We start from the raw sequence: 10,020 nt of genomic DNA, 5'->3' as shown, positions 1-10,020 counted from the left end.
TTCCTTTCTTTCCCTTCTTAGGGAACTGTGTGGATCCTGTGAGGTGCTGAAAACAGATTATGCTCCAGATGCTCAGCTAAGTAACTGTATTAAATGGTCCAATAAAATCATATCATGAATATGCATCTGGCACTAATCTTTTTGTTCTCTGCTCTTCTGTTGTTTTTTTCTAGTTAGTTATATTCTCAGGATAGCCAAAATGCACACACCTGATGCTCCAACACACTCGCTGACAATCAGAACTATAGGATTTACCGCAAGGACTGGCATACTTTTCAGATTAGGCATGATTTAAATAGCAAGCCGCATCAAACATGGCTGCCAAGACTCAGAAGAGTGAAATCAATCCTGTAAGACTTTGGACTCCTTAGGAAAATCACGAGTCATGTGAGGCGAAATTCAGCTCAGTGCGCCTCAATTACTCTGCAGAAGTGGTGTTTCCAAATTACGTTGAGTTCTCAATGGGAAACCTGAGAGTTGGACTCTCTGTGGAAAAGATGCTGTGGGAGGAACACTTCCCAGGATCTAAAGCATGTGAGTCAAGCATCATTGTCTCACCTTTAATTGTAGCATAATAATACGGTATATGTTGGTGTTTAAAACAAGCATCTATTAGCCTACCTCCTCAACCATCACATATTAATGCAAACTGTTGATTTTCCTTGCCTGGTTACCTGCCTGGGCATGGATGAAGACCATTTACACAAAATTCAACAAGCACAATTGCGGGCAATATCTTTAGAAAGGTGAACATTTTGCTTGCACCATATGAGCTTTTAGCTAGCACAGATGATTAATTAATCTTTGTTGTGGCAATGTATATAATTTTTAAGATCTTCCTTACACTCGGACTACAGATTTGCTTTGTTTTCCAAATGTACTGATACTCTTAGACACATTATATTAATGATCAAAAAGCTACATAACACAGGGACTAGTTAAGTCTTTAATTGTATAAAGCATGGGGCCCAAATAAGAGAGTGATCCCGGACAAGCTATTAACTCAGATTTTCCATTTTACCAAGGACCTAGAAAACAAAGGTAATTTAACAATGCAGATATGATTCTACAACTAAACACACCTCACCAACTAAAGAACCATCTTACATAAAACCTCAGGAATTTTTGATAATGTTGTTTTATAGTTCAAATTCCGTTTTGAGCAAAATAGCTCCCTTAACAGTATTCAAACACAAAAAGAATAAAAGCAATAATAAATGTTATGTAAAAGTAATATGGAGCAAGAAACATAGGGCCATATTTAGAGGTTGACAATTGGATACTCCTTTGCAAACACAGTTTAATCATTAGAAACAATGTGGTATCAGAATTAAAGTAAAGAAGACAGGTTAAATTGGCTAATCGAGGTTAGAGCAAATAAAAGACATAGCAAGATACCCAAGACCAACCACAACAGCCATCAATTTTCTACTCCAAATTTCATAACCTTAGAGTCACTGGAGCTGGAGAAATCAGACAGAATCACACATAACCTCATCTCAGGGAATATCCAAGATGGTGACTTGCCACATATAAGAGGAGTATACGGGGTTGCCAGAGTGCACCATTGTATTGAATGGCTAAGCTTGCTGTAACATCAAAGGCGCTCTTACATATTTACCTACAGATGCCTCAGGGCTGTGCCTCAGGGCCGAATCCACGTATCTAGGATAACAAATACTAGGCATACACCTTCTACGTGAAGTCTCGTAAAACAGGTAGCTTCATGTTGTTATGACAATATGCTCTGCTTTGTTTCTGTAATTGCTCATGAGTCACATCCATTGCAGCTTATATTATGATTTGATCAGTTGCTCTTCCCTAGTGTCTTTTAACCACCTCCAAGTCTCTCTATAAGAAGGGAAGTTAAGCTTTTCAAATGTGTACCTATAAATAACAAATGCAAGAGTGAATTTAATTTACCAACAAAAATGTGTTTTTTTAAAGTGTGCAAACGTCTACGCCTAAATAGCACACATACTAAACACAAATTTTGCAATAGGCAATCTCACTTAGATGTTATAAGCCTTCTAGTGAATTAAATAAGTACACATTTAACCTAGCCTAACTTCTGATGCCATATTAATGAAAGTTTCATGTAAAAAATTGAAAGGCCTGTTTTTCATGTTGACCCGTTGTTTTCCACAAGATGTTTTCTTCTTTGTTGCAGATGTAATTTTCCAAAAGTCTTTTCTTAGTTAGTGAATAGCCATTTGGTTTGTATTAGACAACTGATATTGTGGTTCTCAGCAGCAGGAGAGGAGGCAACAGGAAGGATGGCTCACTTTTGAGGATGCAGAAGATGGAAAGAAAATATGCTGCCATCTAGAATAGTGTGTGTTTAAATTAATGTGTGTTCCTAGAGCAGAGTAGGGCTTTTCTATTATGTTTTTTTTCTTAGAGGAGAGCTGTTTCCTTTGAGCTTCTCTCACTCGCTCTGGATGACTCACCTCTGAATGTTTTATACTTCTCTACATGAGAGGTTGCTTAGCCTATTTCTTTGATGTCTGTTTATTTATAGCTCAGAATGCATTTCAGCTTGACATGCATGAACTTTATGCTTCTGCATTGAGTCTCTCATCAGAACTCCTTATAGAGTATCTGAACTAACACCTTGTTTTGCCTTATTCCAATTTAATTTGAATTGGTGAACTTTCTTTTTGGAACACGCTTGTTGTATTTTTGCAATATTTAATCGGTACTAATACTGTTTTTTTCCTTATACTGAAATATTGATTGTAGATTATATTAACTGTAAATGCTGATACTTAAATAATTAATACTCATTGAATAAATAATGTAAGGCTAAAGAATTGAAATAAAACCATTTAACTCACAAAATGTTCTCCTTATTGACTGTACTAAAAGCCTTTAATGATGTATTGCTATGCGCTTCATGTAGATGGTTGCTCCTTTACACTTCCCCTAGTAGACGAACAATGGTCCATACAAACAGTGGCGGGGGTTATTTAATAATTACACATGAAGACTGAAATATAGAAAAACCCTGCTCCGTCACAAACCAACCCTCCATCTCCCCCGTTATTTTTCATTTATGTAATCAGAAACTGCCATAATTAGTTAATCTTGAGTTTCTCGTCTCTGTCTAGTTATGAGCAGATGCTCGGTGATTGCTCATAATGCATAGTATGGTGCAGAAAGATTACTACTTTGGGATAATGAGCTTGAGGTGCAAAAATACACCTTACTATGAATACCAGATTTCTGTTATTATCTGTTCACAAACTGTTCATTTCAGAGATACAGAAGTGCGAGCTGACAATGTATGTTAAACAACAGGTGTAATTCAGCCTGTATCCTGCTACCTTTGACACTGTCTGTTGGTTCTAGCAGCAAGCACTGTGATGTCAACTCAATTACAATAAATACGGTCAAGCAGCTATGTCATTTTCTTATTATTATTATGCGTTCTTATATAGCGCTCGATTACCCGTAGGCATCTCGGCGCTTGCCTTGGGAACCCGTCCTGGCTTCCCCAAGGTGAAAGCCAGGCATCCCGCCGTGGGGGGGGCGTAGTGGAGATTAAGCAGGCTAATGCCCAGAGCTGCAGAGTGTGAACCCGTGATTCAAGTAGGCACCGAAACGAGAATTATCGAGTCCGTGGATATTTGGGCTCAAGACCCTGCCGCGTCGGGAATTGAACCCTGGTCCCGGGTCTGACCTCTGCTTCAGGGTCTGCCTCCTCTAACCAGTGAGCCACACTTCTTACAGAGGACTAGTTTGTCTCAGCTAGTTTGTAATGAGAAAATTAGGGACAAATGTTTGCACAGAGAATATAGGCTTTCATTTACTATTTCACCTATCCAGGCTCTCATATTCAACCAGTTCAGTTATGCAGACACAAACCTTGTATTTGTAAAAGTAAATTCAAGTATAGAAAGTACCACCCTTTCCTTTAAAAGCTGCCTTAGATTTGGCGATAAAGGATGTACCTAAATCTGCTGAATCTAAATGGAAGCAAGACAGACATAGTGCTTCCATTCAATGACTTACCAAATGGCAGTTGTTTCTGGCCTCTAAATCAAGAAAAGTCGACAATCCCTGTAAAAATAGTAACAAACTTGGGATTCAAAATCATCTGAGCGATTAATTTTCCAAATCAATACAGTAGGTCAGTCCTGCTGCTTCAAAAACACCAGGTGCATTGGATTACTCTTTCCAAACAAGGATATCAATATGAATGCAGTGGCGTCACTAGGGGGGTGCGGGGGGTGCGGACCGCACCGGGTGACACCCTCACATAGGGGTGACACCATCTGGTTGCGCCCCCCCCAGCAGGGATCTGTACATGGCACCCCCTGCACCGCACCCGAAGGCCTCGGAGACTCGATCCGCTTTAAAAACAACAGCGAACCGAGATATTTTCTCACCTATTCGAATTAAAATGTTCTCATTTATATGGAAAAAGACACGGTGCTAAAGAGGGGGGGCCGGGGAGGGAGGGGGGTATTAACCGCTTGGAAATTAGCTTTTACTTTAGCTGTTTCATATAGTAAAATTCTCACGGCTCGCTGGTGCCTTGTACACAGATTTCTTTTTGCATCTTGAAAAGCTTTAAAAGAGAAACCACATGAAAGCGGCAGAGAGTGTAAAAGGGGGGGGTCCTCCCCCCCGGGGTTTAATATGCGAGACAGAGGGAGCTAGAGGGAGTAAGAAGACAGAGAGAGAGAGTTAGAGTGAGAAAGACAGAGAGAGAGGGAGCAAGACAGAGTGAGAGGGAGTTAGAGGGAATAAGAGAGAGGGAGCTAGAGGGAGTAAGACAGAGAGAGAGGGCGCTAGAGGGAGTAAGACAGAGAGAGAGGGAGCTCGAGGGAGTAAGACAGAGAGAGAGGGAGCTAGACTGAGAGAGGGGGCTAGAGGGAGTAAGATAGAGAGAGAGGGAGCTAAAGGGAGTAAGACAGAGAGAGAGGGAGCAAGACAGAGTGAGAGGGAGCTAGAGGGAATAAGAGAGAGGGAGCTAGACAGAGAGAGGGAGCTAGAGGGAGTAAGATAGAGAGAGAGGGAGCTAAAGGGAGTAAGACAGAGAGAGAGGGGGCTAGAGGGAGTAAGAGAGAGAGAGGGAGCTAGAGGGAGGAAGCCAGAGAGAGGAGCTAGAGGGAGTACGACAGAGAGAGAGGGAGCTAGAGGGAGTAAGACAGAGAGAGAGGGAGCTAGAGGGAGTAAGACCGAGAGAGAGGGAGACAGAGGGAGCTAGAGAGAGGGAGACAGAGTGAGCTAGAGAGAGGGAGACAGAGGGAGCTAGAGGGAGTAAGACAGAGAGAGAGGGAGCTAGAGAGAGTAAGACACCGGGAGAGGGAGCTAGACAGAGAGAGGGAGCTAGAGGGAGTAAGAGAGAGAGAAGGAGCTAGAGGGAGCACGACAGAGAGAGGGAGCTAGACAGAGAGAGGGAGCTAGAGGGATTAAGATAGAGAGAGAGGGAGCAAGACAGAGGGAGAGGGAGATAGAGGGAGTAAGAGAGAGAGGGAGCTAGAGGGAGCTAGACAGAGAGAGGGCGCTAGAGGGAGTAAGACAGAGAGAGAGGGAGCTAGAGGGAGTAAGACAGAGAGAGGAGACAGAGGGAGCCAGAGGGAGCAAGACAGGGAGAAAGGGAGCTAGACAGAGAGAGGGAATAAGACAGAGAGAGAGTGAGCTAGAGGGCTCTTGACGGAGAGAGGGAGCTAGAGGGAGTAAGAGAGAGAGGGAGCTAGAGGGAGCAAGACAGAGTGAGAGGGAGCTAGAGGGAGTAAGACAGAGAGAGCTAGAGGGAGCAAGACAGAGAGAGAGGGGGCTAGAGGGAGTAAGAGAGGGAGAGAGGGAGCTAGAGGGAGCAAGACAGAGAGAGGGAGCTAGAGGGAGTAAGACAGAGAGAGAGAGGGAGCTAGAGGGAGTAAGGCAGAGAGAGAGGGGGCTAGAGGGAGTAGGACAGAGAGAGAGGAAGCTAGAGGGAGTAAGACAGAGAGAGGGAGCTAGAGAGAGCAAGACAGAGAGAGAGGGAGCTAGAGGGAGTAAGAGAGAGAGAGGGAGCTAGCGGGAGTAAGAGAGAGAGCGGGAGCTAGAGGGAGTAAGAGAGAGAGTGGGAGCTAGAGAGAGTAAGAAAGAGAGGGAGCTAGAGGGAGTAAGACAGAGAGAGAGGGAGCATGAGGGAGTAAGACAGAGAGAGAGGGAGCTAGAAGGAGTAAGAGAGGGAGAGAGGGAGCTAGAGGGAGCAAGACAGAGAGAGGGAGCTAGAGGGAGTAAGACAGAGAGAGAGGGAGCTAGAGGGAGTAAGGCAGAGAGAGAGGGAGCTAGAGGGAGTAAGACAGAGAGAGGGAGCTAGAGGGAGTAAGACAGAGAGAGGGAGCTAGAGGGAGTAAGACAGTACCTAGCACCGTACATTTCCGACAGAGGTGGTCCATGCGGTAAGTCATGAGGGGGTGACACCATGAGTTACCCGCACCGGGTGACACCAACCCCAGTGACGCCACTGTATGAATGAAATTGTTTTGGTTAACATAAACTACTAAAGGATAAAAATTCTGGTTTTCCTAAAAAGGAAAATTACAAATTACAGCTTGAATAGAATGCTGCAGCCAGGTTACTACTGAAAATGTGACTGACTTACAATATATCGCTTTCCATAGCCCTCACATTAGTTATCTGTTACAAAGAAGATACAAATAACATCTTTATCCCTCTGACACATAATGTTCTGCAATGATAATATGGCTTGCTTATCATTATATGTCCAAATATATATACATATACACACACTCTGACCTCTATGTAAATTAGCTGAGCAAATCATGATCATGTAAGAATAGTGTCATACAACAGGGAAATGGGAATAGGATATGTTTTTTAAACTGTTTCTGTAGAGCGCTTTATTAAAACCACAGAACAGTTTCTACACTGTTAAGATACTCATGGACGAATACAAACACTTGACAAAAAAATCGTTGCACACTAACTGATGACAATTTTCTTTTTTATTAAAACATTTACAGCACCTCCTCCTACAAACCTAACCAAAACAAAAATAATGATATTAAAAATATATACATATTTTAAAAAAAATTCAGGTCAACAGAGTTTTTTGACTTATTATAATTTCACATATCAATGTACAATTTGCTTTGAGATCTGCTCTGCAGTTAACAAATATTTTATTATGATTATGGAGCCCCTGTTTGGGTTCTGTTTTTCTGTAGCACTGAATTTAATTCCTGCATTACATTGGACGGCAACTTCTTTATCACCATAGGAGGTTCTGCAGTTTTATCTTCTTTTTTCTTCTGTGTCTTCGAGTCCAAAGTGGGTGTCTGCTGTGGTTTGAGACTTTGAGTGCCTAGGTCGTCCAAGCCTATGATGCTCCGATGTTTCTTTGCCTGACTCCGTACTTTGTCCTCTTTGCGCTCCAGACAGTGTGCTACCAGAGAAGCTCTCTGCTTCAGACTAACACTCTCATCCTCTTGCTCTTTAGGCCATGGGTCGCCATGTTTCATCTTTCCAGTCTGAAGATCTACGTTCTAAATACAGGGAAAAAGAAGCAAACTTGTAAATCATCTGTTTTTCTAAATTCCCTTGGGATTAGGTAATGCCTTCCTGGGGAAAGCAGTGTGTCTTGATAATCTGCTAAAAAGAATGGTTGAACTATCAAGATGACACTTGTTAGAACTATGAAGAAATTATTATTAGTTCATGTTCATTCTCAAATTAAGAACCATCAGTGTCTTTTAAGAGACCTTCATTTGGAGCCAGTAGCTGGCATGAAAACAATGTAGTCCCTCTAATGGCCGAATAGAAATTAAATGCTAAGCACTTTTCAAGTAATTGGGTTGGAGATGGCGACTGGTCCTTAACTAGTTCTACCATTTTGACGGCTAGCACTTGAAATGCTGGCCTAACTTACGGACAGGTTTCGAGAGTGTGTGAAAGCATTCTTTTGAACCTCCTAACAATCCATGTGATGTTCAGAGGGCTCATCATGCAGGATAGCGTGGCAGAGGCGTTAAAGTGCTTCCTTTCATACCTTTGAATGAATGAACGAGTTAATGATAATAATACAGGACCTTGGAGCTAATCTAAGGGGGCAGCAGACCAAAGGGACTGACAGAAAATGAATAATTCCAGTGGCATTACATCCAGCACTTGAGAAAGATCATTGAGTGCACACACAACAGAGTTTCTATACACTAATCAGCACCTCAAGCATTAGTGCTAATGTTATAAACATAACCTAGAGGCTTTAATATGCATTTACTGTGGAGAGTTAGGCTATAATCCTCATTTACAGTGGATAGTGAGGCCATACTAGTCATTGCAATGGACAGGGAGGCTTTAATAACCATTGACAAAGGAAAGTGAGGCTATAATATTAATTTACATTGAAGAGTGAGGATATAATGCTCATTAGCAGTAGACAGTGAGGCTATAATAGACATATGCAGTGGACAGCAAGGTTGTAATAGTCATTTACAATGGAGATTGAGGCTTTAATAGTAATAATAATACCAGCAATAGTCATTTAGAGAGTACACTGAAGCTATAATAGTAATTTGCAATTGACATGAAGGCTCTAATAGTAATTTTCAGTGGACAAAGAGGCTATAATAGTCATTTACAGTGGGGAATGAGGCTATAGTAGTCATTTACAGTGGGGAGTGAGGCTTTAATATTAATTTACAGTGAAGAATGAGGTTATAATACTCATTTACAGTAGACAGTGAGCTTTATTAGTCATTTGCAGTGGACAGCGAGGCTTTAATAGTCATTTACAGTAGAGAGTGAGGATATTATAGTAATTTACAGTGGACACAGGCTTTAATAGTCATTTACAGAGGACACTGAAGCTATAGTAGTATTTTAGTGGACAATGAGGCGCCAATAGTAACTTTCAGTGGACATTGAACCTATAATAATCATTTGCAGTGGAGCGTGAGGCTATAATAGTGATTTACAATGGAGAGTGAGGCTTTAATAGTCATTTACAGTGGGGAGCAAGGCTATAATAGTCAGGTACAGTGGACAGTGAGGCTATACTAATACTTTACAGTAGAGAGTAAGGCTATAATACTCATTTGCAGTGGACAGTGTGGTTTTAATGGCCAATTGTAGTGGAGAGTGAGGCTATAATAGTTATTTGGAGAGAACAACATCTAATATAAGATATCTGGGTATACTATTAGGGGAACACAGTTGTATTATTCCACCTTACCTCTGTTGACTTTTCCCGCATCCTGACATGGTGTTGATCCTGTTGAATGAATGTTGAATATACTCCTGTGTACGGCTGTTTTGTTGACACTGTGCGTTCATCTACTTTCGGTGGCCATATGTCATTGTCATGCTGGAGGAGGGAGAACTAGTTAGTCATGGACATTGGCATGCCACGGTGGAGATCACAATGCAATACATTCAGCACAGGATACCCTTACAGGTGACAGTATAGTTTACAAATACACATAACATATGTGCTTATACATGAATTATACATTGTTACATTTGCATGCTTTTTCCACGAAACAGTTTGTATTTCTTATATTTGTAAGTAGTAAAGATGAGGCAGATAAGGGGACTGCATATAAAGCTGCAATGCTAAGTGAAATGAGCATTGATGGTCTCAGCCCAATCCGAAAGTTTAGATACTTCTCCTTTTACATAATATTCATGAAACGCCATTTTCAGGGGAAAGCAGTCTGTATCTCAAATTGATTTTCATTTAATATCTCTGGTAAACTAGAATAATAATAAGCTTGGCACAGAGGCAGCGGTGGCTCCTCCGCTATGGCGGCCAGAAAGGAAAAATTAAACAGCACTTGTTTTATTTCGCCTTTCCTGCAGAGTCATGCGGGTGGGGCCTCGGGGGTCACAGTACAGAGGGGAGTGGTAGTGCACTCCCTTCACTATGCATGACGGTTTGGTCGGCTGTCTTAGGCTGGCCAAACCTTCATGCACAGTGAAGCCCTCTCCAACCTCAGCTGCATTGCTGGGGTTGGAGAAAGCAGGCAAACACTCCCAGTCTGTCCTGGAGCGCTAATCAAG

At 41.9% G+C, this 10,020-nt stretch overlaps 1 protein-coding gene across 2 annotated transcripts in view; it reads right to left on the bottom strand.

Annotated features, from left to right (window-relative positions):
• Positions 1-6,947: 6,947 nt before the first annotated feature.
• The window catches only part of ARAP2 (ArfGAP with RhoGAP domain, ankyrin repeat and PH domain 2), a 1,514,823-nt gene continuing 1,511,750 nt past the window's right edge, over positions 6,948-10,020 (bottom strand). For both annotated transcript variants that reach the window (XM_078678359.1, XM_078678361.1), the window contains exons 32-33: positions 9,194-9,325; positions 6,948-7,505 (exon numbers count right to left, since the gene is read on the bottom strand). In XM_078678359.1, coding sequence (XP_078534485.1) covers positions 7,152-7,505; positions 9,194-9,325 — 486 coding nt within the window. In that variant the 3' untranslated portion in view covers positions 6,948-7,151. The remainder of the gene's footprint in view (positions 7,506-9,193; positions 9,326-10,020) is intronic.

Source organism: Lissotriton helveticus, chromosome 2_2 (assembly GCF_964261635.1).
Source record: "Lissotriton helveticus chromosome 2_2, aLisHel1.1, whole genome shotgun sequence".
Classification (NCBI taxonomy): domain Eukaryota; kingdom Metazoa; phylum Chordata; class Amphibia; order Caudata; family Salamandridae; genus Lissotriton; species Lissotriton helveticus.
The sequence above is the reverse complement of the archived record's forward strand: the minus strand, read 5'-3'. Positions and strand labels throughout refer to the sequence as shown.